The sequence below is a fragment of the Triturus cristatus genome, chromosome 4_1 (genome assembly GCF_964204655.1).
Source record: "Triturus cristatus chromosome 4_1, aTriCri1.1, whole genome shotgun sequence".
NCBI classification, from domain to species: Eukaryota; Metazoa; Chordata; class Amphibia; order Caudata; family Salamandridae; genus Triturus; species Triturus cristatus.
Window position 1 is genome coordinate 1,233,776,900 of NC_140585.1, and position 27,300 is coordinate 1,233,804,199.

A 27,300-nucleotide genomic window follows, 5' to 3' on the forward strand; every position below is an offset into this window, starting at 1 on the left:
GTCCGTAAACCTAGGGTGCCTCCAGGGTCGCCGGTAGCCTGTGTGGTGTGGAAGCTCATTATATGCGCTGAGATGATTAGATGATTGTAGTCCCGGAAGTGAGTCAAATTGGTCTGGGTTAGAGACTAAAAAGAGACTATCGTGTCCCTGGGGGTGGCGGCCATGTTGGAACAGGTCCGCAGCATACTTCATGGATGTGTCAGTTTGTTCCAAAATACTCGTATCCTGGTATGAATAACTGGAAAAAGAGATTGGTGAGGCAAGTCTTAGTGTGTCACGGGGTGAGACTGTGTTGCAAACCCAAATGAAAGTTTCCAAAAAACTAACGTTAAGTCACGCCCTCATCCCAGCACCAGGCTCTCACGTATCAGGGGGCAGCCATGATGGAACAGGTCCATAGCAAAGCTTGTGAGTGTGTAAGTCTGTTAACAAACACTCATGTCCTGGTCATGGCAGCTGTATGAAAGGGCCTGGTGGGGCTGGTCTCGGTGTGCCAGGAGGTGAGGCTGTGTGATAACCCAGCTGAGTTGCTAATATAAAAAGGAAGCAGGTGACTGAAAAAAGGGGGGGTAGAGCCCTGGTCAAGTAGGGGTTCGATGTCATGATGTAGGATGCTCTACCGGGTGTCAAGGGAGAAGGGAACTCCATGGGATATCGTCGTTAAGACCAACGACATTGGATCTGAGTCTGAAGACCCAGCGTTGTTCAGTTTTGAACAGGGTCGCCGGTGTCCATGAAGGGTTGTGGTCAATCACAGTCCAGCTGAGACTGTCAGGGGGGTGGTTGAATTCTAGGAAGTGATTCTGCAACCTGGTCTGAGTTCTTTTGCACCATATCGTGCTCTTATGTTCCCCGATACGGGTTTTGACAGGTCTTGTGGTCATGCCTATGTATCGGAGTCCGCAGGGGCAGGACATGTCCAGAGGCGCAGAGCCTCCTGACAAAGGGTCCACGACCCCACCCTGCCCTGTTTGTTGCAATACCAAATGGCGGTGGTGTTGTCTGTGAACACCTGCACTACACGTCCCCTAACAGATGGAAGGAATGCCTTCAGTGCAAGTCGGATCACCCGCAGCTCCAATAGGTTGATATGGAGCTGGGACTCCGCCGGAGACCAGAGGCCTCTGATCTCCGTCTCTCCCATGTGGCCCCCCCCCATCCCAGGAGGGACGCATCCGTCACCACTACGTGCTCCGGTTGGGGTAGGGAGAGGGATCTGCCACTGACCCAATCACAGTCCGTGAGCCACCAATGCAACTGTCTTGCAGTGCCTTCCGAGATTAGGACGTGGTCGAACAGGTTGCCCCGATGCTGGGCCCCACTGAAACTTCAGGTCCCACTGCAGAGCCCGCATCCGCCACCTGGCGTGATGCACCAGCAGGATGCAGGAGGCCATCAGACCCAGTAGCCGCAGCACCAACCTGACCGAAACCCGGCATAAAGGCTGAAAGATCGGAATCAGAGACTGAATATCCCGAACCCGCTGTTCCGGAGGATAGACCCGGAACTGCGCCTAGTCCAGAACCACACCGATGAAAAGGAGCTTCTGGGAGGGACTCAGATGCGACTTCGGCATGTTGCTGGAAAGCCCCAGCAAATGCAGATCAGCCGTAGTCTGGAGGTGGGAAGACGACCGCCTGGTACGAGCCCGCCTACAACAACCAGTCGTCGAGATAGGGGAAGACTGGAACCCCTAATCTGCGCAGATGAGCTGCGACCACCGCCATCACTTTCATGAACACCCGAGGGGCACTGGTGAGGCCGAAGGGGAGCACGGTAAACTGAAAGTGCTCGTGGCCTACCGTGAACCGCAGGTAACGCCGGTGGGCCGGCAGGACGGGAATGTGGAAATAAGCGTCCTGCAAGTCCAACGCTACCAACCAGTCTCCAGAGTCTAGGGCAGCCAGAACCTGAGCTAAGGTGAGCATCTTGAACTCCTCCTTCCGGAGGAAGGTGTTGACGCTCCTGAGGTCCAAGATAGGGCATAGGCCCCCTTTGCCCTTCTTGGGAACTAGAAAGTAGTGGGAATAACAACCCCGACTTACATCTGGGAAAGGAACGCGCTCGATGGCCCGCTTGGCCAAGAGGGTCGTAACTTCCTCCTGCAGAAGTTACAAGTGATCCCCCGACATGCGGTGGTACTGCGGGGGCATGGCTGGAGGGGTCGCCGCGAAGGGGAGGGAGTAGCCCCTTCGGACGATTTGCAGCACCCACCTGTCCGATGTGATGGTACGCCAATGGAGCAGGTGATGGCGAACTCTGCCTCCCACTGGCGTGGAATGGGCCTGAAAGCTCACACTAGGAAGGCTGTGAGGCAGATGCTGCTGGGGTAGATGTGGGCTGACCGGCTCTCTGTCCCCCCGCTCCGCCTCGGCAGAATCCACGTCCGCGTTGAGGCTGGTTCTGCGACCTGTGGCAAGACGGACGTATGGGGGCGCCCCTTCCTTGGCAACGAAAGGGGCGAAAAGCGGAAGTTTGAGGACGAAGGGCCGAGAGGACCAAGGACTTGGCCGTAACCCTGGAGTCCTTAAAGCGCTCCAGCGCACTATCCGCTTTAACGCCGAAGAGGCAACGGCCACCGAAGGGCATGTCCATGAGGGTGCTCTGGACATTACCGGAGAGATTCGTGGACCTCAGCCAGGCGTGGTGACGAATCGCCACAGTGGTCACAATTGCCCTACCTAGTGAGTCCGTTGTGTCAAGCCCACATCGTATCTAGTACCGTGCCGCATCCCGCCCCTCGGCAAGTGCCTGGGCGAGCCGTGTCTGGGCCTTCTCCGGACACTGGGGCAGCACGTCCGCCACCGTATCCCACAAGGAGGGGGTGTAACGGTCCAAAAGGCACCCGGTGTTGATAAGACTGAAACCCAAAACTAAGAGAGGAGAACTGTTTCTTCCCAAACTGTTCCAACCTTTTGGATTCCCGATCTGGGCGAGCGGACGGGAAGGCGGTCTGGGAGGTAGAGGCCTGGATAACCAGGCTCTCAGGCATGGGGTGCACTGACAGAAAGCTGGTGTCGCCCAGTGCGGGACGGTGGCGCCGGGCCACGTTCCGGTCCACAGGAGGGACTGTGGAGGGATTGGACCAGGTGCCCATCAGAACGTCCGTCAGTGCTTCATTGAACTGCAGCAGAGGCTCCGAGGAGCTTACCGGTGGTTGAAGCACTTCAGTGAGGAGGTTGGTCCTCACGGCCACTGCAGGGAGCTCTAACTAAAGAGCCTTGGAAGCCCTGCGCAGCACCACAGAATAGGTAGCACCCTCCTCCGTAGCCACGGAAGGAGGAGAGATGAAGCCAGTGTCAGGGGAGGTATCAAGACCACTGGCATCCCCCAGTGTGAGAAAGTGGCTCTGTATATACTGTTCCCAAATAGGTACAGGGTGTACAGAGTCCACAGTCCCCAGAAGTTTGGCAAAGGCTAAAGTTAGATATAACCTTACTCTCTAAAGTGGTAGCTTGGTCGAGCAGTAAGGCAGTATCAGAGGACAGTGTAAAGCATTTGTTGCACACACTCAGCAAGCAAATGGTCTCACACACTCAATAACTGAACTCTAGGCCAATGGTTTATACATAAAAAATATATGCTTGTTTTATTTTAGAACCAACAATAGGTATTAACATATACTTTCTCAGAATGAGATGCTTTATATAAATACTTTTGCAATATTCAATTGACTTTTGTAGAAAGTTACAAGTTGTTGCAATAGCCAACACAATTTTAAACACAATAATGCATTGAGTTCAATGGAAGTTTCAAGTTATTTTCCACAGATTACTTTTATGATTACTTTTGGAATTCCAGGACTGGATCCTAGATTCAGTCCTGGGTCAGTACTTGGAATCAAGTGATAAAAGTCGACTTAATTACTGTGATGATTTTTAGACAATATTTTGCTATTTTAAAAGTTGACACTTAGAAAATATTTCATAGAAAACAGTCAATGATTCCCTATGGCAGAAAATTCAAGTTGCAGATATAGTATGTTCTCGTTACTTTTGTAATCCAGTACTGGGTGCCTAGACTCAGTACTGGGACCTTTATCCAAAACAGGTAAGTAATTAGGTTATCAGATATTATACGATTTTTAAAGAATATTTAAAGATTGCAGAAATTGACACTTAGAAGAAATTTCACAGAAAACCAGTCAATGATTTCCTATGGGTTACTGGTAAGTACAGTTGTAAGTATTTTTCAGAGTCAGTGCTGGGCACCAAGATCCATCACTGGGAGCTCACCTAAGAGCAGGTGAGTATTTTCGTTTTCGTTACTCGGCTGATTTTTGGTTAATATTTTAAGTTTTGAAAAGTCCACAATTTCAGGAAAAGCCAGTCAATGTTACCCTATGGAGAAAATTGAGATATCGGTTTAAAGGTAAGTACTCGACTGGCAGAGTTAAGGTTCTGGGCATAGACTCAGGGGTCTCCAAGGGTCAGGTAGGTACATTTGGTTCACCCTCAGAAGCACAAGGGCAGCCGGGTGCAGAGAGTGTTAGGCCCAATGTTATCCTATGAGAGGTAGGGGGCCTTGGTTGGTGGCTGCTGACTAGCAGGCCACGCGGCTGTGGGAGCTGGGCTCCTGGTCACTTACTCAGGGCAAGCGGAGAAGTAGATAGGTGTATAGGTTGCACTGCCAGGGCCACTTGGGCGGCTGGGTGCTTTTGGGCCTTCGGGCGCTCAATTGATTTCAATGGGAAATCTCCGGTTTAGAAAAAGACTGCAAGCTCGGGGACGAAGATTCTCTCAGGTGCCGCCGCCACCACTTCGAGAGGTAAGTTGGGTAGTTGGAGGATAGGTAGGTAACCCGGGATTGGGCACAGGGTGCAGTGGTGCCTTTTGGTGTCGGGAAATCTTACCCTCTGTTGATCGCGGTTGGAGGGGGGCACCTGGTTCTGAGGCCGCAGGCTTCTTCGGGAGTGTCGAGGGAGGTCCTTGGGTGCCAGACTCGGGGTCACAGTCGCCGTGGGGTCGTCCTCGTGGTCTTTATTCACTCCGGCACAGGCCAGGCTTGGCGGGTGCAGAGTGTGTAGGGTTTGCGGTTCCGGGCTGCTGCCGGGGGTGAAAGGTAGATTCTGAGTAGAGCCTCTACTCATGGGAGTCCCAGGGGTTGAGAGTCAAAAGGTAGCCAAGTCCTCCGGGTTCTGTGAGGTTGCTGGCCACAAGAGATGCCGGGTTGGAGCAGGAGCAGGTTTGAGGGTCGACAGGCCGGTAGGGCTGGGGCCAAAGCAGTTGGTGTCTTCCTCTTCTTAGCAGCTGCAGGGCAGGTCTTCTTTCTTCTAGCTCTTATTCGGATTTTGGAATCTGGAATCTGGGGAAGGAAGGTTTAGGGTGCCCCTAAATACTAGATTTAGGGGTGTTACAGGTAGGTGAAGGGCAGGGACCAATGGGTCCCTGTCCTGGGGTGGGTACACCCCCTATTCTGCCTCTCTCCTGTGGGAGGGGGGCAGTAGCCTGGTCCTGATTGGGCAGGGCTTCCCATCTTCAAGATGTCAAGAGCCCGGAGATGTGCTTCACCTCGCCTCCTCCACCTGAGGGGTGGGGTTGGCAGGCTGGCACATCCCCTGTCCTTATTTGGGGTTTCTGGCTAAGCTTCCCGCCAGAGTGGGGGTTGCAGTGGCCTGGGGAAGCTCACAGAGGTGGCATGCCTTTGAAGCTTCCCCCTGCCCATTCTGGGGGAGGAGATTTAGCACCTCGCCCAGGATGTGCATTATTGCAGACCCAGGAGAGCAGGGGCTCTCCTACCCAGGGGTCCAGCAACATGTCTGCTGTGTGGTAGCCTAGGCAGCCTCAGAACAGACGTGGATTGTAGGTTAGGTTTCAGGGGGCATCTCTAAGATGCCCTCTGGGGTGCTTGGTAAATTAAATCCCCCACTGGCATCAGTGTGGGTTTAATGTGCTGAGAAGCTTGATACCAAACTTCTCAGTCTTCAGTGTTGCCATTATGGTGCTGTGGAGTTAGTGTTTGACGAGCTCCCAGCACCATATACTCTTAAATGGCAGCACTGCACCTACAGTGCCCAGGAATGCACCTGGGTACTGTAGGGGCACAGGGCAACTGCGCCCACACCATTGGCATAGGGCACCCAGCTAGAGGGGTGGCTGATGTATGCCATGACAGTGTAGGTGGTGGGCATGGCACACAGGGATGTATGCCATGTCGACTCTTTGTTTTGTCTTGCACCCAGACACTCAGCCTCTAAGGCCAATGTGTGTGTGTAAGGGTACAGGGCCTCTAAGGGTGGCACAATGAGTGCTGCAGCCCTTAGAGGCCTTCCCTGGTCACAAGGCCCTGGGTACCTAGGGTACCATTTACCAGGTGCTGACATGTGGCCAGGGTTTGCCAATTTGGGTTTTGTGTTTTAGGGAAGGAACATAGGCCCTGGGCACCTGATTGGCAGGAGTCCAGGGCACACTCAGTCAAAGTACATTCAGCAAAAAGTGGAGGTATACCATGCAAAAAAGATGGCACTTTCTCACACCCAGCTCTTCTGCCCAGTCCCGAGATAACTGGCACTGCTGTGACAGAGGGTCCTCAGACCCCTCCCAGCCATCCGACTCCTGGTAGACAGGTGGAAAGATCAGAGCCGGGCGGTAGATGAATCGGTCATCTATCGCGCCAGATACGCGCCGGGCGGAGCCGCTCCGACGCCGGGCCCGGACCGGGATTAAACCTGGGGACGTCGTCGTCCGAAGACGGCGCCGGAGGCAGCACCGAAAGGGTCCGTGCCGGGGGAGGAGTCCTAAGATCGACCGGCGTCGACCGGGAACCAGGCCTGGATCCCCCGGGGGCCTGCGGCGTCGGGACCGAAGTCGACGACGGCACCAGGGCTGGAGCCGCCGGCTCGCTAGGCCCCCCAGTCGGACCTGCGGGGCCCGAAGGCGCGCCTGCAGGCCTCGACGGCAGAGCGTGACTCCTCATGGCCACGAGGAAGTCTCGGATCTCCGTCGGAGTCGCGGCGGGCCCAGGGACCGAAGGGTATGGGGCCGGACGCGACTCTTGCAGCTCCGACGGAGCCGCGCGGGTGGTGCCACCCGAACCCTCAGCCGAGTCGCGCAACCGGTGAGGCGAGTCAGAAGAGCGATGTCGTCTCTTCGACTTCTTGCTGTGCCTTGACTTACCGGAATGCGAGGACTTGGACCCAGACGAGCAGTGATGGCTGCTGGATCTCGAGCAGCTTGCGGGACCGCTCCCGCCTAGCCTTTGAGGTCAATGCCCGGCAGTCGAGGCACGACTCGGCATCGTGGTCGACCCCAAGGCAGTAGAGACACCGGCGGTGATGATCCGTGACCGACATCAGGCGGTGACAGGCGTCGCACGGCTTAAACCCAGGCATCCCTACCGGCACCAGGAGTAGAGGTCGACTCGAAATAGGAACCAAAAAAGTTCAAAAAGTTTAGTCAAAAAGTGACAAAAAGGGTATGCTCTTTCCAGATCTGCGCTTACTGGCGCGGAAAAATGAAGAACTGACGTCAGGGCGCGAGGGCGGCGTCTAAGTACTCCGATGGCGTCATCCCGGCGATGCCGATGACAGACGCGGAGCCGCAGTCGACGCCTAGCGACGCGCAAGGGTATTGCTGCCTGACGCCTGGGGATATTCTAAGGTAAGGAATCTAACTAACGGGTTTCTTTCAGATTGACGGCTCAACAGATCGGCTATTGTGTTTTGGACTCCCGGGATATGTTGGGCTAGGAGGAAAGTGTTCTGAGGTATAGCCCACCTCCATATGCTCTGTGCGAGCTGAGAGATGGAGAGAGTGTGTCCCGCCTTGTTTTTGGATATAGTACATGGCTGTCATGTTGTCAGTGCGGACTAAGACAGACTTGCCTGATATTTGTTTTTGAAATGCCTTTAAGGCTAGGAATATGGCTAGTAACTCCAGGTGGTTGATGTGGAGTAACTTCTGTTGTGGCGTCGACTTGCCCTGCATGGTTTGATGTAGTAGGTGAGCTCCCCAGCCGGAGAGCGATGCGTCCGCTGTCATGACTATTTGAGGAACTGGCTCGAGGAACGGTCGCCCTTTGGAAAGGTTCTTGGTGTTCCACCACTGCAGAGAGCGATGGGTACGACCGTCTACCAACACCAGATCTGTTAGCTGATCTTGAGCCTGGTTCCATTGGCGTGCTAAGCACTCTTGGAGAAGACACATGTGGAGTCTTGCATGAGGCACTATGAATATGCTAGAGGCCATCATCCCTATGAGTTGCATAAACACTTGAGCTGGAAGAGAGTGTTGCGGTTGGAATCTGGTGTGAAGAGATTCTAGCTGATCAGTCAGAGGGTCACCTGACACCTCCCAGTCCTCCTCCTCATCCTCTGGGTGCCAATCTGGCCAAAAAGGGACCCCAGGAGTGGTTCAGCTCCGGATCCACATCAGGATGGAGGCTGGGGTTGACGTCGGCCGGGGACAAGACCGGCGTCGGATGCTGTAACGGTGCCGGAGGAAGAGGCGCCGGTGGAGGTGTTATAAGGTCAACCGGTGACGATCCGGATACAGGCCTGGATCCAAGGGGGGCCTGCGGCGCCAGGGCCAGAGCTGCCGGCGAAGAAGGCCTCGGCCCCCCCCAACCGAGTCCGTGGGGCCCGAAGGCACGCCAGTGGGTTCAGGCTGCCCAAAAATGGCATGCATCATCTCTTAAAATTTACGAAGCTGGGCAGGAGTCGCCCAAGGTTCCGTAAAGGAAGGGAAGCCCGGACTCAACCCTTCGGGCTCATGGAGGTGCACCACCCGCATCCCTAGTCGCGCCAGCCGACCGACGGGGAGAAGACGAAGAGCGACGATGCTTCTTCGACTTCTCCTTAGGCTTCCACTTACCCGACCCAGAGTGCGAAGACTTCGAAGGATGATGATGGCTTCGCGACCGGTCCCTCGACCTACCTCGTGACCTCAAATGGCGCGGAGCCGATTGGCGGCACTCAAGAAGCTTTCAGAACGCTCCCGCAAAGCCTTCGGAGCCATGGACTGGCAGTCGACTTGAGGTTGTGGTCGCGCTCCAGGCAAAAGATGCACACGCGTTGCGGATCCGTAACCGACTTCAGTCGGGAACAGGAACCGCATGCCTTGAAGCCGGGCATCCCTACGTGCACCATGAGTCAGACTCAAAAAATAAGTCGCCAAAAAGTTCAGTCAAAATGTGACTGCAGGTACTGCTCTCGCCAGATCTGCGCTGCCTGGCGCGGAAAAAGAAAGAACTGACAGCGTGCGAGGGCGGCGTGTAAGTAGCTATCGCGACGTCATCCGGGCGACCTCGAAGCCAACGACTGACACGAAGCCGACCGATGCCACCTTCTGACGCGAAGAGGTACTGTTGACGAAAAAACTTTCCGGATCCAGTCTGACGCCTGGGGGTAATTCTAAGGTAAGGAATCTATAACTAACGTGTTTCTTTCTGATTACATTAAGGTCATTAATAAATAAAAATCAACAAGTACATTTCAGCCATGAATCCCACTCACAGACCATAGAGCAGCCGACAAATCTTGCAGCATGGCGCGGTGAGGCACCAAACTAGCAGCACATGCAGCGGCGCACAAAGAAACATACCTGCCACTTGCCGCCTCACTCCAATAGTGACTACTTCCTGTAGGCAAATCAAATGGACACCACATGGCCGTCAGATGATGCCACCCCGGCCAGCCTCGGCAGTGTGTCATAGAAGCAGCTGTAATCAGATAATGCAGCCACTAGTTCAGCTGAGCCAGTTCAGTAGGGTAGTGCACCCCATTCTCATATTGCTGAGTGAAATGAAGACAGCATTGCACACTGTGTGTGCAGTCACTGCAGTGCAGTCTGCCAGAGCAGCATGCGGTCCACGCTGCTTAAGTTGTTTGAGTGCTTCTAATGGATGACAGCAGTGGTGCAACAAAATGTGAGGGCCCCCATGCAAGATATGCTTAAGGGGCCCCCACACTCACATCAGTGTAGGCTGAGGGGCCTCCCTCCACTATGAGTAAGCCTGCCACCCCGCACTGCTGGGGGCTGCGGGGGCCTCTGTTACACCCCTGGATGACGGCCCTCCCAGCTTGCTTGTGTCTACGTCAGCGCCGGTGGTGTCGGCAGGCCCCATCAGGAGGCACTATAAATGTGTGACTTATGCATTTTAGGATGGTGATGCGGATCACCATACTAAAATGTGTTAGTCTAACGCCTGATGAGTGATACTTGGCAGGGTTGTAACTACAGCAGGGAGCCAGTCAGGGGGACTAGCAAGGTTCACAGAAACAATTACCTCGACGAGAAAAACAGTCTCTAGTCCAGTTCCGGTGGCTCCTTGCCATTAACTTCTATGGAGTGGTCCTGATGCAAGGCATAAAGGATGCTAAAGGTACTATGTGGTCAACAAGGGCCTTCCTGGGGCTACTCCTCAAAGGACTTGGTGAGGCAAGCCTGGTCACAGAGGTCAACTTCCCTCGAAGCCCTCGCAAAATTCAAGTCACTACTGGGCCACCAGTCACCAGGTACAGCGGTTTCACCAATTCCCTTCTTTTGGCCATCCTGGGTCCAGCAGACTCGAGTGCAACTTCTGAGCATCGGACTGGACTTGACTTCTCCATGTGTAGAGCACAGCCCTTTTGTATGCTAGCAAACTAGTGCAGCAGGTGCAGTCCACGTCGGTGCAGTCTCTCTTTGTTGGGTTCTTGGTGTAGCATGGCAGTCTTTCTTGGGGCCTCTTTTTCAGTCCAATGAGATCAAAGTTCTGGGCACCAGTAGTGCACTTTTTATGCTCTCAGGGGAGGTCACGGTCACTAGCCATTGGGCAACTAGGTCCCCTTCTTTCGGATGACGACTTCCAGGGAAGTGTGGTGTCTAGCTATCAAAAAAGGCTCTATTATGCCCACTTCCAACATGGCAGAACCCCTGTCTTGGCATGCAGAGTTACCTAGCCCAACCCAGATGTGTGGCTATCAAGTGGGCTACATGTCCCTGAAAAAACAGTTTGACACCTGGCTTCCTCTCAGTCCCTAGTAGCAGACTGTCTGCCTAAACAACAGAGCAGCCCCTCTCCCAAGTATTTGCCATTTGACCTTCAAAGGTGGCTTCCCATTCAAAGCTTGCCTTTAGGATCAACACCTGTCTGGTTTCCTCGCAGGGTGAGACAACACCTTTCCCCAACAGAGGCTTCAATTATGTTCTTTCTTGGGAGTCATTTACTAATCTTATCAGGAAGGCAGAAAGCGGTTTCAGGGACATACCTATGTGCAACAGTGAACCGGCACAGGAGACTTAAGCCAAAAAAGTGGATTTTTGAAAATAAAATGCACATAGCAACAAGTTACAATAATTTTAAGCATCATTTCAGGCTCAATATAACAAGTAGTTTGATACCTAACAGTACCGACTTTAGTAGTCCCAGTTAGAAGTTAGCAGGGCCAACATGTCAACCTGTAACTGCACTCGCCGACGGGGGTATCCTGCATAAGGGCTCGATAGGCCTACATCAGGGGTGTATATATATATATATATATATATATTTATTAAAAAGGAAGTAATGCGTTTTGCTATTGTTTTAAATGTTAAAATCAAGTTAGCAGTTTAAAACTGTCCTTCCAGTCTGCAGTGAGACTGGGAGACGTGAATTACCTTTGTCACACCCAGGGTGGCACAATCAGTGCTGCAATCACTGGGGGGGGGGGGACCTTCTAAAGTACACGTCCTGGGTACCATATACTAGGGACTCATGCTAACTGCCTATAAACCAATTAAACAAACATTTTAACGTCACAGCACTGGCACCGAGGTCTGGTCAGCAGGCCTCCGTGCACTCCTAGGATCGAAAAACCAGCAGCTTTAGTCCAAAACTTTGGGGTGACCAAGCAAAAAGAGGCCTTTCCTTACAGTCAACATAAGGCTACTCTGTACACGAGGAAGAAATTCCTTATTGCTCCTCCTACCTACAGTCAGGTCCTCTATTTTGCATGCTCTTTGCTTACTTTTTATATACTTGCTTCAGTGTAGTAAATAAAATGTTACATTTCCTTTGCCTTATGGTGAAGAGAATCCCGGTTTTAGAAATAATTCAAACATTCTTCTGATTTGCTCTTACCTCATCAGAGCCGTCGATGCAGTCATGGTCACCATCACACTTCCACCTCCCAGCAATGCAACGGCCATTGGCACAGGAGAACTCACTTTCAGAACAGGGTCGAGGCGCTAGACAAGGGAAGGGGAGGGGCAGAAGTGTCGAAATATGGAAGGGAGGAAAAAACAAATGGGGGATAAATTGAGACGATCAACAGAGCAGTCACCGAGTAACGTGCTTGACAGACGCACTGCACTCCGAAGAGTCTTGGGGTACAGACACCATGAAGCCAACAAGCAAGGGGTCCTTGGATAGTCACAAGGGGAGAACAGAGAAGGAGGAAAGGAGACCAGAGATGTGATTTGTGTTCTTTCTAGGTAAAATTCAATCATAGTGGCTAAAAAAATACCTGGCAGCTGCACAGGTGAGCAGGAGCAATGGGGATAATCAGAAGTGGAAGCAGAACAAATCTGTGACTATAGAAGAATATCAGGCAAGTAAAATAATAGTACATTTGAAGAAACTATGAGCAGGGTCACTCAGAGAGACTCTCAGGTAATGTTAAGCAAACAATCACACCATCTGAACAAAACATGTAATATAGCCATCACCAAACACGCAATACCTAGATAGCTAAAAATGCAATGTTTTACATTGCTGCACAGCATAGAATTGTGTTATCAAAGCAAAACACAGTGCCTTGCATCACTGCACAGCATACTGTCTCACTAGCAGCGTAAAATGCACAATTAAACCTTGCTCTGAAGACAAAAATAATTACTCCATAATCCCTCGCTATGAATGCAAAATCAATTCACCACACTACAATAGCCACAAAATATTATCAGGAAGGAATACACATACTCTTCCAGTTCATAGGCTTAATATACCAATATGAAATGCTGCTATGAGCAAAGCCCACTCATACTTCTTACCCATTGAGATCAATGTTTCAATATTTGATTCCACCGAGTGGACTCCAAATATTTCAGTCAATGATAACTGTTTAAATCCAGACCAATGGACAACCAAGTTCTACTCTAGGGGGAAGTGCACATGCACTTTTCGGCCTCAGGGATTACCATGCAGTCCAACTACATTCCAAAGTGATTCACTAAGAAAGAAGCATTAACAACTTTGAACTGCAAATATCACATCCTAGAATATAATAAGTGGGAAGTGAAATGCCAGAATCTGAAGCGTCCCACTGATAAAACATCAAAAAATGTGTCCAATTATCCACCTCTCAAGGTTAAGCGTCATAACTGCTTACTGCTTCAGAAAATTCGGAGCACACACTACCTTCAAGTTTTTTCTTCTGAACTGCATATTATTTAGCTCTCTCTGCCAGTACCAAATCACACCCAACAGCCTAAGCAACGGAGAGAAAAAACTGGTGTCAGGCAGTGTGGCTCATGATTATGGTACCTTAACAGAGGTCTTATTGATAAGGAGTTAATATTAAGATTACATTAAAATGCCCCACTCTAAACTTTCTTTCCAACATTTCATGTCCCCAGAAAATATTGCATTCCGTGGTCTATGTTCAGACCCTTCTCCACAGCACATAAGACCATAATTCAATGAGCTTCACATTGGTGTAACTTCAGTTCAGGATTATCCTCTCTAATGTCACTCAATACAGTTTCAATGCCATGAAGTAGAACCTTCTTGAGCAATACCAGTGAACGCATGATACAATTTATTGGGCAAATATGATTTATTGGACTAACTCTGCTAGGGTTTGGGTGGCATCTGATGTCTGTAAATTGGAGCTCTTTTGGAATCTACACATTCATGGATGGAGTGAACAGTAACCATAATATACAGTAATAGTGTAATTGGGTCAGTTACGAGTTTGTAATTTGCCTTTGTAGCTCTGATGAAGTCAAAGGTTGATGTACTGTGTGACAAAACATGTTGGCTACGGGTTTTGAAAATGAACTAATACAAATTAAAGAATAAATAATAACTGCAGACTGACTTTTGAAGAAAAAAGAAATTTGGGATACAGAGGGTTGCTCAGGAGCTCTTTTAATTGAAATCCATGAATACTTGTAACAAATTCCAGATGCAATCAAGGTTACAAGTGTAAATGGATTTGACACACAGAATAAGACCTGCATTTACTACCACACATAACCTTGAAAAAGAGGGTTACCTCGAAACACATGTTGGCTGTATCTTGTCATACCATTATGTGGCTGTCTTTCAAAGTCCACTTCGTAAGTAACTGATGAATTGGATTCACAAATAAAGGCATACATGTGGTTGGAAAAAAATTCAGGAGTGCAACATTTCCTCCATTAGGGTACCATGACATTTAGCACACTGGTAGGGGCTGGTGTTAGAGGTGTGAGGCGCTGGGCTGAATTTCCTGCAGCCCCAAAACAACTTTGTGGAATACGTGGCCATGTTTATATCTCATGCTTACATCTTTTCATTCAGGTGATTGTTGAACTAGTCATCTACTATGAGTCATCTTCTGAATGAGGGGTGGGTTTGAAGCTATGCACGATAGCCAACTCAAGCAGGCTGATCTATGATGAGCGGTGCCCTAAGGAAAAAATAAGCTGCATCCTTACGACATTATCACTACCACCTGATTTGGGTACGCAGCAAAGACCATGTGGCCCACTTCTCTGGAACACAGATTCCATGTTCATTGTGTGACCTTTCCATGAGCAATATGTGAAAACTGGAAAATCATGGCAGTACAAAGTACTACCTGAAGGCAAATTCTCATTGCCGTACCTTTTTCTAAACTAACCACAGCCAAAAAGCCAGCATTTCAGCCAAACAATCTCATCCACAAATTGATTTTACAAACAGTGATAAAGGTAGAAATGTACATTAAAAAAAGAGGAGGATGTACACGGGCTATAAATCATATTAATCTACAGTTCTGGCAAGTTGATGTTTATTTCTCCTTTTTCAAATAACACCTTTTGAGAACATGCATGAAGGACAGTTGTTGCAGTCCCCTTCTTAACTGCTACTGCCATTGCTAAGGAGCCCATTCATATTCAGATAATAATCTTGTATTTTTAAACTATCATCAATAATCAAGTGTGCCTGCTGGACTCTAGTAGGCCATACTTTGGACATTTTACTGTCTGACCCCGAGACATCAGGTTTTCAATAATCTCGAAGCCCCCCCTCTTCCTCGATATGTTTCAGCCCAGTATTCTGACAACTTAGCAGCAGACTGCGGAATCTTCATTTAGGGTCAAGATTTGTTTTCCAAGTGGCCACTAGCAGCAACTCTGGTGGTACAAAGATGAGGAGGAACCCTAACTAGCCATGGCATGAATAATTCTTGAGGAGGCTTAGTAGGATTGCCTACTTTGGTAGGAGACTCCACCCTCTGAAATGCAATAGTTAAAACTCTATGCAAGACTGAAAAGCAAACATTCTTAATTAGGGACAATAGAGTGTTGCATTTTTGGGCAAAAGGGCAGCTATGAAATACATACATTTGGACTCTAACAGGATGAAATGCCACACACTGCACACATGCAAACCAGACCATTCGGCGAGGTACATTTTCTCTTAGAAAACAAACATGCTTATAATAAGGAGGCATTTTGTGTTTTAAGTGGACCATGCAGTGGAGGACGAAAGGGCAGCAAAGAATGCAAGGAAGCGAAGAGCCTCTGAAGAGGGCAGATCATGCTTAAGTGGAAACATCTTCATCAGTGCTTTGTAAACATCTAACAACATGACAAGAATTACATGAAAATAAAGAATACACACTGCAGGAAAAATCTACATTAGCTAAAACTGTAACTTTTAGCTAATTTTAAACATGAAAACTGGAAAAGCTTGAGGTGAACACCTACCTCTTGATGCCCGGTTATGACAGTGTTAAAATGGAGAAAAACATAAGATGAGATGAAATGGCACAAGTGAAGTTACAGAACAGGTGGTTGAGTGAAACATAGGGCAGCTGATACGGAGAGGGAGATGAGCTACAGACATTTGAAATACCATGACACCCAAGACTGCGCATGTCATCAGCCCCTGCACATTTGATACTCATTGCAGAGACATTTCACAGGTGAGCCCAGTGTGGGTTAGCAAGGAGTCTTGAATCCAGACTTGTGGAGTGGTGCCCATAATCTTGCATATGCACACATGGTGAATGTGAATTAAAAAAAAATATGGTGGTGTACCAGGGGAACAAGGGACAGAGGAGAGTGGCAAGTACAGAGAGTAGGAAGGGAAAATAAGAAAAGGGGATGTATAGGTAAGATTTAGTAAAGAGGATGGATAAAGGGGAGTGGTAGAAGAGAAAGTCAAGGAGAGAGTGACTAGAAGAGGGTAGGTGTAAGCACAGGTGAGTAGTCCAGTGAGAGAAGAGAAACCAAAAAATGCAGAAAAAAACAATGGGTATCCATAAATGATAGGGTGAAGAAGGTAGACAGATTATCTGTCCAAAGAATTAAACTAAGAGCTCCATTACTATTTGTTTGGGAATACTACATCCGCATTTTGCTCTTATAAACACTCATTATGGATATAGGTAATTTTGTGATGCAAGAATACTGCAGTACTCCAAGTTGTTATCCAAGGGTGACTCAAGAAATAGGGAATGAATGTGATTAGTGTTACAGCACATTAGTCACATGGTAATTTACCCACGTCCGGGCTGTCTCTCACCTGCAAGTTTCAACAGTTTTGAAAGGCTGAAATGCCAAAGAGAGGCTGCAAACAGTTGGAACGCAGTACTGCAGCATGTCTTGTAATTCCTGATTCTCTGGCTGAATCATTAATTTCTCACCCTTTGGACAGAGGGCATATTTGGAAGGGGAAGGAATATGCTACTTACCAGTATGCATCTGTTCTTGGCATGTAGAGCTGCAGAGTTGTACACTTAGCATAGATCGCCATCTGGTGTTGGGCCCGGATGTTTGCAGTTTGTTTTTCTTCTTGGACAGTCTTTGGAAGTCACGAGTTTGGTGACTCCTCCTTCGGTCCGTACTGCGCATGGGCTTCGGCTCCATCATCAGATTGTTTTTCGCCAACAGGGAAATGATGGAGCTTGGTAATCACAGTGAGAAACCCATGTGTGTAGTATCTAAATAAGATGTACTGGAACGGATACAGGTAGCCGGGGAGGCGGGTGGGCGTGTACAACTCTGCAGCTCTACATGCCAAGAACAGATGCATACTGGTAAGTAGCATATTCCGTTCGAGGCATATGAGCTGCAGATTGTACACTTAGCATAGATTATATAGCAGTACCCAACCCTAGCGGCGACCACCGGTATCCGTTGCAGTGGTTTGAAATAGTGTCTTTAGTACAGCCTGGCCCACTCTAGCTTGCTGCTTGGAATGCACATCTACACAGTAATGTTTTGTGAAGGTGTGCGGTGTAGACCATGTGGCTGCTTTGCAGATGTCATGTAAGGGTATATTCCCTAGAAAGGCCATAGAAGCCCCTAACTTTCTTGTAGAATGGGCTTTAGGCGGAACAGATAATGTTCTTTTAGCCTTTTGGTAGCAAATCTGTATGCATTTTACAATCCACCTAGCTATCCCTGATTTAGAAATGGGGTTGCCTTTATGTGGTGGAGAGAAGGAGACGAACAATTGTTTAGTCTTCCTGAAGGGTTGCGTTCTTTGTATGTAGTATAGCAAGGCCCTTTTTACATCGAGTGTGTGTAAGGCTCTTTCTGCAACAGATTGAGGTTGCGAGAAGAAGACAGGTAATTCCACCGATTGATTGAGATGGAAGGGGGAAATGACCTTGGGCAGGAACTTCGGATTTGTGCGAAGTATGACCTTGCTGTGATGTATTTGTATGAAGGGTTCCTGTATAGTGAACGCTTGTATTTCACCAACCCTTCTAAGGGAAGTGATAGCTACGAGAAAAGCTGTTTTCCAGGTGAGAAACTGTAGCTCGCATTTATGCATTGGTTCGAAGGGCGGACCCATTAGTCGTGTAAGAACTAAATTTAGATTCCATACAGGGGAAGGTGGTGCCCTGGGAGGAATTACTCGTTTAAGGCCTTCCATGAAGGCTTTAATAGCGGGCACTCTGAAGAGAGATAAATGCTGTCTGTTTTGTAGATAAGCAGCGATCGCTGCTAGGTGTAGGCATATGGATGAATATGCCAGGTTACACCTGTGAAGATGGAGCAGATAGCATATGATGTGCTGTATAGATGCATCTAAAGGGTTGATTGTATTGTTACGGCAGTAAATAACAAATGTTTTCCACTTTGCGGCATAACATGCTCTAGTGGTAGGACGTCTGGCTTCCATGATGATGTTCATGCAATCAGGGGGAAGGTTAAGGTATCCGAATTCTAGGATTTCAGGAGCCAGATCGCCAGGTTGAGCTGAGCTGGGTCCGGGTGCCTGATTTCTCCATGGTTCTGGGTTAGGAGGCATGGGGATAGGTGCAGTTTTTGATGTGGTACCACTGATAGTTGTAGTAGCGTGGTGTACCACGGCTGCCTGGCCCACGTCGGAGCTACCAGAATGAGTGTGAGGGAGTGCTGTTGTAGCTTCCTGACCACTAATGGAATTAGTGGGAGAGGTGGAAAGGCGTATGCAAATCTGCCTGACCAGTTCATCCATATCGCATTGCCCTTGGACAATGGGTGTGGGTATCTGGCGGCGAAGCTTGGGCATTTTTTGTTTTCGTGGGTGGCGAAGAGGTCTATCTGAGGATGCCCCCACTGTTGGAAGAATGGCTGAAGAACTTGCGGATGCAGTTCCCATTCGTGTAGTTGTTGCGTTTGTCTGCTGAGCAGATCTGCCATGGTGTTTTGTACGCCTGGAACGTGTTGTGCCAGGAGAAAGATGTTTTGGGGAATTGCCCATCTCCATATGCTCTGGGCTAAGCGGGAGAGCTGGGGAGAGTGTCCCCCCCCCTGTTTTTGGATATAATACATTGCAGTCATGTTGTCTGTGCGAATGAGGACTGCTTTGCCCGAAATCTGTTTTTGGAAAGATTTTAGGGCTAGAAAGATCGCCAAGAGCTCCAGATGGTTGATGTGGAGCAATTTTTGCTGTGGCGTCCATAGACCTTGCATTGTGAGGTGTAGGAGGTGCGCTCCCCAGCCGGAGAGCGATGCGTCCGCTGTTAGAATCACCTGAGGAACCGGGTCCAGGAACGGCCGCCCTTTGGAAAGGTTTGTGGTGTTCCACCACTGCAGAGTGTGATGTGTGCGGCCGTCCACCAACACCAGATCCGTCAGCTGACCCTGGGCCTGGTTCCACTGTTGTGCTAGGCACTCTTGAAGTGGACGCATGTGTAGTCTTGCATGGGGCAAGACGCCATCATTCCTATGAGCTTCATGAACAATATTGCTGGAAGAGAGTGTTGGGGAAGGAATGTTTTGCGTAAGGCTTGAATGCTTGTGATTCTGGCTGTGTTTGGATAGGCAATACCTTTGGAGGTGTCTATAGTGGCCCCGAGATATTGCTTTGTGTGAGATGGTATGAGGTGGGACTTTTGGTAGTTCACCGTGAAGCCTAGCTGGTGGAGCAGTTGGATGGTGCTGTTTGTATGCTGCACGCATTGGTGGTAAGACGCGGCTTTTATCAGCCAGTCGTCTAAGTAAGGGAAGACGTGAATGTGTTGACGTCTGAGGTGTGCTGCTACTACCGCTAGGCATTTGGTAAACACCCGTGGTGCGGTGGTGACCCCGAAGGGGAGAACCGTGAATTGGTAATGTTGCCCGTCCACCATGAACCTGAGGTATTTCCTGTGAGAGGGGTGTATTGGAATGTGAAAGTATGCGTCTTTCAGATCCAAGGTTGTGAGAAAGTCTCCCTGACAGAGGAGCGGGAGGACTTGTTGTAGGGTGACCATATGGAAATGGTCTGAATGTATGTAGGCATTTAGAGGCCGGAGGTCCAGAATGGGCCTGAGGGTACCGTCTTTCTTTGGTATTAGGAAATATAGGGAGTAAATCCCTAGATTTTGCTGATTGATGGGGACCTGCTCTATAGCGTGTTTTTGGAGGAGGGAGAGTACCTCCTGTTTGAGCAGTGTGGAATGTTCTTGAGACATTGGACGGTGCCTTGGTGGGATATTGGGCGGGGTAGATGTTAGCTCGAGACAGTACCCTGACCGAATGATTTGGGTCACCCATTTGTCCGATGTTATGGACTCCCATGCGAGGATAAAGTTTTGTAGTCTGCCCCCGACCGGACTGGAATGGTCTGGGGGGAGCGGAGGGAAGTCATTGTGTGGGCGGGGTGGCAGAACGGGTGTTGTTAGTTTTGCCCCTGCCCTTATTGTTGTTGCCTCTGTAACCACCTCTTTGGTTGCCCTTTGAAAAGGTATTTTGAGGAGGGGATTTGTAGGAGGTAGAGGTGCTATCGGTGGAGAAGCCTCTGCCTGTGCCACGAAAGGAGGAGCGTCGAAAGGAACGTTTAGAGGCTTGTGTTTGGAGTGCCCCCATAGACTTTGCTGTGTCTGTGTCCTTTTTCATCTTTTCCAACGCTTCGTCTACCTTGGGCCCAAAGAGAGTTTGTTGGTCAAAGGGGTGATTGAGTATGGACGCCTGGACTTCAGGCTTAAACCCTGAGATCCTGAGCCAGGCATGGCGACGAAGCAGGACACTGGTATTTATGGCTCTAGAAGCAGTGTCGGCTGCATCGAGGGCACATTTAATGGAGGTGTTTGTAATGAGTTTACCCTCCTGTATTAGCTCATGAGCCCTACGCTTGTGTTTCTCGGGGAGGTGCTGCATAAGAGCCTCAAGTTCGTCGTAGTGTGCTCTGTCATAGCGCGCAAGTAGCGCTTGTGTGTTTGCAATGCGCCACATGTTTGCAGCTTGAGAGGCGGTGCGCTTGCCAGACGCGTCTAGGAGTTTGGATTCCTTGTCTGGCGGTGGGGCTTCTCCTGAGGACTGGGAGTTAGCCCGCTTTCTAGCTGTAGAGACAACTAGGGAATCTAAGGGAGCAGGGCCCTTAATGTATGCAGGGTCTGTGGGTGCCGCCTTATACTTTTTCTCTATTCTAGGGTTTAGTACCCTGGCCCTGACAGGGTCTTTGAACACCTCTGCGGCATGCTTGGTGACACCCTTAAGCATGGGTAAGATAGAGGTGGATTTGTCCTGTATGTCGAATGTATCCAGTAAGAAGTCGTCTTCCACTGGTTCAGTGTGCATGTCCACCCCATGGTAGTGTGCTGCTCTCTGCACTAAATGATGGTACCCTAAGGAGTCCTCTGGAGGAGACGGCCTGGATGGGTATAGGTCGTCCTGAGGAATATCGGGTACATCAGGGTTATTGTAATCCTCCCACGGGTCTGGGGTCCCTGGTGGTGTGGGATCCATTGGGGCGTCCGCCGGATAATTGTCCGGGTCCCCGTCATCCGGATCTGGGGACGGGGCCGGAGAGTAGTGAGGTAAAGGTGGCGGAGACCTGGGAGGGGGAGGGGGTGGGGGTGGAGGAGGTAGGGGAGGTGGTAGTGGGGAGGGCACTCTGAGGGGAGAAGTAGCAGAGTCCTTCCGTTTGGGTGGTGGAGGAGGAGCCGGAGTATCAAGGCGTCTTTTCTTGATAATTAAAGTCAATAGTCCAGTCTTTGGATCTTTGGACAGAGTCTTTTGTAAAGGGTCTGGTGTAAACCGAGCCAATGGCGCCGAATCGTCCGTCGGCACCGGTGATTTCGGAACCGAGGACTTCGATGGTTTGTGTGCGCCATGCTTTTTTGTGGCCTCCGGTTTTTTCGGCGGCGAAGGAGTTTTCGGCGCCGGAGCGTCGGTGCCGACAGATTTGTGTTTGTGTTTGGTCGGCACCGAGAGTCCAGACTTTGGCACCGGTGGCTTCGGAGTCGAGCTGGATATTGCTTTCTTCGGTGCCGGATGCTGTTTTTCGGCACCGGGCGTCGGCTGGCTCGATCCCGAGCTGCCGTGAGACTTTGGAGGCTTCGACACCGGGCCCGAAGGTGGGGTGATCGAAGCTTTGGTCTTGGTTTTGCCCAGGCCGGCAGGCGAGGGAGTAACCTGAGTCTCTTTGGTTTTGGGCGCGGGGGTGGGAGGGGGCACAGTACTTACGGCCCGCTGCGCCGGTGTGATGTCCTCCACGTCGGAGTCGTCGGCCTCGGAAGCGCTGACGACGTCTTCTTCCTGCTCGGTGTGTGTTTGCCCCGAAGCTTCGGCGCCGTCTCCGAAGATGTCCGGTGGAGCTGCAGACGATGAGTGCGCCATGGTGCGTCGAGCTTTTCGATCCCGGATGGTTTTCTTCGATCGAAAAGACTTACAGGCGGGGCAGTCTCTGGCCTTGTGTTCTGGAGAGAGGCAAAGATTACACACCTGATGGAGGTCGGTGTGGGGAAATTTAGACCCACATTTTGGGCACTTTTTGAACGGAGTCCTTTCCATCGGCCGGGACCGGAGTCGAGGAGGGCCCGAAGGCCGGTGCCGATGTACGGGATGGAGAAAAGTGCCGCTTCGAGAGATGAAGATGATGATGAAGAAACTCGAAGAAATGAGGATTTTCCGTCGAGGCTGGAACCGTAGAAGTTCGAAGCCGGAGCACGAAGTATCACATCCGAGCCCGATGGCGGAAAAAAACAATCTGAGGATGGAGCCGAAGCCCATGCGCAGTACGGACCGAAGGAGGAGTCACCAAACTCGTGACTTCCAAAGACTGTCCAAGAAGAAAAACAAACTGCAAACATCCGGGCCCAACACCAGATGGCGATCTATGCTAAGTGTACAATCTGCAGCTCCTATGCCTCGAACATTGTTTTATCTTCTAGACACTATCCATGTATAAACATCGGGAAACAGCGTTTACAACGCGGGTAGGTTACAACACGGACGTTGCATCGTCCGCGTTACCACACATGGCATTGCATCGTAAGTCGTTTCAACGACTTGCGCTAGATGGCGCGTAACACCAGGGAATGTGTTGGATTTTAAATCCAACACATTCGCTGCTGTTGCGCTAACTGAAGTAGAAACGACTTGCGATGTAAAGCCATGCGTAGTAACCATGCGGACAATGTAACGTCCGCGTTGTAACCAACTGCGGGTTAATGGATGGCGTAGTAACGTCATAGATTCATAAACATTTCATACCAAATAATATAACACGACAAACATTCTGTAAAAAGAGATGATATGGCATGGAGTGAAAATCGACTATATAAAATAAACCAGCTACATATCTGTAATGCTGGTGCTGGAGATTGACCTTAACCGTAATCTCACAATGCCCCGTAACGAGACCAACATCTTTGTTTCCTCTTTTTGATCTCATCTCCTCCACTACCCTCCTTTGGAGAAGTGGGAGGGCAGCGTCAATCTAGAAGAATTTCAAGCTGCAAAGCCAGTATACAGGTAACTACTTTTTTTGTAGAGTGAAAGCTCTTCTAACATGACATTCTGCACATAGATTACATAGCAGTATTACACCCACCGTGGAGGGAGAGGGGGGGGGGGGGACTGCTCCTGTGTTAATATTCCTACACAATAGTATCTTGTGATTGTATGATTGGAACACCAAGATGTCCTGTAGAAAGACATTGGCCATGAATACTAATGCAGCCCCCTTCTTACTGGTGGAAAGTGCTTCCGCCCCACCACCTGTGTTTTGCTCCTCATTAGATCACAGTGCTTAGTAGTCTACACTTTCCATCTTGCAATGGTATTCTTTGTCACTGCTGTGCCCAGTTATCGTGGCAAGTATCTACAAACAACTGTGGGGTTTTCTTGATGCTCTGTGTTTCCTATTTCCTGAATGTAGCACAATACAGCCCACCTTACATTTAGGGTATGCAGTATTGTCCATGATGTGTTACTCGATTTCTGGAAGAAAGATGAGCAGGTTACGGCCTGCTACTTATTGAAGGGTGACACTACCTTTGGTAAGAGCTTAGGGTGTGATCTCATGATAACCTTATCCTTGCATATAGTTAGGTTCAGTGCATAATTTGTAAAAATAAAAAAATTAAAGTGGTGGGGACCTCTTCAGGAGGCCACTGCAGTTTGCACTACCCACGGCCCCTGCCAGCACTGCCAATGAGAGTACTAACACACCTACTAACCCTCACATTCCTACAAGTGTGACAATTCAGACATTTCCACCCCCCAATTCTGTAAGACTGACTTGGGCGGCAGGTATTAGTAATTTTTAAAGTAGACTAAATTAATATTCTACTGTTGTTGTGCTCATTTCTAAATTAAACAATCAGCGCCACCATGTGGCAGACTGTTATAAGTGCTGGTGTTCACAATTAAGCGCCAGAACCAGCACCAGACACCACCAACTCAAATTAAACACTGGTTAGGTTCCTGCACTGCGAATGCAAATAGTTTGTGTATTCTTCCAAGATATGTGACCGACACTAAAAGGCTGCTTTTAGCATACAGTACTTGAGTGAAGAACAAGCTACTTACCTTAGGTAACACTCTTTCTGGTGGAAATATTATCTAACTGCGCCATAAGTATATTCCCAAGGTGTAAGACTGGATCTGAAAGTTTTTACAGCACTGCTTCTGCACACCGCTAGGTGGCACTGTGTGCTTTTGCATTGGCCTCGCTCCACCTCAGAAGCGTCCACTTTGTTGAATGGGAGTAAGGGTTCAGAGGGGGAGACTCCCGGTTGCGGCACCTCTGCCAAGATGCTGGTCTTGACAGCCACCAAGGTAAACTGAGGGTTGAAGACCTCAGCCGCCATCCGCACCACCATTGCATATGTAGCTTCCTACTCCGTAGCCACGGTAGAAGAAGAAGAAAGCATACAGTTATCTAGAGACGCATCCAGTCCACTGGCATCTTTCGATGCAGCTCCATCTTAGATTCAGGGATCACAATGGGGCTGGTATAGGCAGCGCCAGAAGCATCAGCATCGGGACCAGCGAAAGTCGGAGTGGCACGACCTGCGCCGATCTGGATCCATGGGGGCCCATCAGAGCTGGAGCATAGTCGCCAACACGGAACAAGATGCGGCCATCTCAGACCCTGTGGGCCCGAAGTCTCACCGGAGGGGTTGGGTCGCTTAAAAATTAGATGCATGGCCTCTTAAAACTCATTTGAACGGGGGGCGCTCTAGCTCCTGGAAAACTGGGGAGGCACGGAGTCGGTGCAGGTTCCGAGGAATCAGACCTCGAACACTGATGTTCCTTCGTCGCATCGGCTGACGGACGAGAAGTTAAAGTGCGCTTCAACTGCTTGTGTTTTTTGTGCCTCTTACCTGAATGCGCGGACGATTTCGCGTGGAACTAAATGGACTTTGGACTCCTGGAATGGTGGCAAGACCTTCCTCTCGAGCAGCACTGTGACTTCCACGCAGTTGCATGCTGGGCCTCTAGCAGCTTCAGGGACTGCTCCCTCAAAGCCTTTGGTGCCATTGCCCGGCAGTTAGAGCATGACTTGGAGGTGCAGTTGCGCTCCAGACACCACAAACACATGAGGTGTGGGTCTGTCACCGACATGGCGCATTGACAGGTACCACAGGGTTTGAAACTGGTCTTCCTCAAGGACATCCTAGACACACCATGAGGAAAAAAGCTCAAAAAGGTTGCAACAAACTGACGGAGAGGTAGCTCTTCTTTCGGAACAGCTGGCCAGCGTGGAAAGAGAAGAACTGATGTTGGCGCGCCAAGGTGGCACCTATACAAGTGACGCAGATGTCACTTCCAGAACATACGCCGGCGACAAAGTCGCGGAGAGACGAGGAACAAGACCTACAGGCGAGCAGGGGTAATACTCGTGAAAAGGTCTGATTTGGGGGAAAATTCCAAGGTAAGGAACCTGCGGCTAGAGGTCTCTATCAGATGGGGTTGGTAGTGTGTTACACAGTGAGGTCACACAACCACACCATATAATACACCTAATATTCCGCATAATGATCGACTATTATTGTCTCATCAGCCATGGACTGATGTTGTGGCACCAAGTGAAGTGCCTGAACTGGCCAAGGTAATGTCCAGATATGGGTCCCTTGCTCGCTTTGCCATAGGATAAAAGCTATACCTCACTGATGAGGCTGAAAATGGTCTGGGGTTGCTTGCCTTCCCTTTTGGAAGAGCCTGGCGTAGCATTTCAGGATGGACAGTAACCATGTAGAGCAGGGTCAGTATTGATTTGTATAAGGTAGGTCTGTCTACGGTATCATTGTGGGCATAAAAGCTGCAATGCTACCAAGAGTGATTGGCAGTGGTTTAGTCTTTCTGTGGGCATTCCTCCCATCACCTTTTTTATGTATGGCACCACACCACACCTCTTCCATTTCAAGTGACTGAATTCAGCTACCTCAAGAGCCATGCTGTCAACTTTAGTTTTTATGTTTTACTGCTTGCAATGGGTTCCACAGATCCTTGATGTTCAGGTTCCCATATGTGTCACACACCCTGTGTGGGCTGCATCTGATATGATGGTCACTGAGGGAGTTTACTGAATGAAAGGGCTGTCTACTGCTGTGTTGCTGAAGTTCCACCATGCGATCACCGTTCGAACATTTCTCAAAAACAACCACTAGCTATTAACCACTTTCGGTTACCTACTATCATTGGTTTTGGAACCACTCCTGGATTGGTCTCATGTGGAGCCTAGAATGGGGCGCCACCAAAGCACGCTGACATCAGTTACTTTTTGTTTCATTTTCACACCAGAAGCAGAGTTACAAACTCTGCTGATGTTCCAGTGTGCCAGATCGAGGGACTTCAAAAGGGTTACTCATCACAGAGAAATCTGTTCACAGACCGGGGAAGATGGGTGGGTCGGTAAGGAATCTGAGGCTAGATAGACTCTACTAGATAAGGCGTTAACGAACTTAGGTAACTTGTTTATCTGACAAAGACTTATAGATGCAAATTCCTTACCTTAGAATTGATACCCAAGTAATGTCACCCAGAGGACGGTTTGCAAACTGATTTAGACCAGAAAGCACCCATAGCGATGGACCGGACTGTCCAGGTAGCAGTGCTTGGTAAATCTGTGTAGAGACGCTCACGTTGCAGTCTGACAAACGTCCAGGACAGGGACTCCGAAAGCTGACGTAGTTGTCACACCCTTGACTGTGGTGGAATGAGCCTGCAAGTCCTCAGGGGATTGCTTCTTGACCAGCGCTTAGCAGATTTTAATACGCAGTACAATACATCATGAGATGGTCTGTTCCGACACAGTCTTTACTTTCTTCACCCCGACAACCCCAATGATGAGTTGATCGTCCACCCGGAACTCTTTTGTATGATCAATGTACAATGACAACACTCTTTTTGGGTCCAGAAGGTGGAGTTTCTCCTCTTCCTTGGAAGGATGAGGCAGTGCAAAGAAGGTAGGCAGTGTGATGTTCTGGCCTAAGTGGAA

The 27,300-nt window shown here is 49.6% G+C and overlaps 1 protein-coding gene across 2 annotated transcripts in view; it reads right to left on the reverse strand.

Annotated features, from left to right (window-relative positions):
- Nucleotides 1-27,300, reverse strand: part of LRP1 (LDL receptor related protein 1) — a 1,298,976-nt gene that overhangs the window by 287,130 nt on the left and 984,546 nt on the right. For both annotated transcript variants that reach the window (XM_085654639.1, XM_085654638.1), the window contains exon 69: nucleotides 12,040-12,146. In XM_085654639.1, coding sequence (XP_085510765.1) covers nucleotides 12,040-12,146 — 107 coding nt within the window. The remainder of the gene's footprint in view (nucleotides 1-12,039; nucleotides 12,147-27,300) is intronic.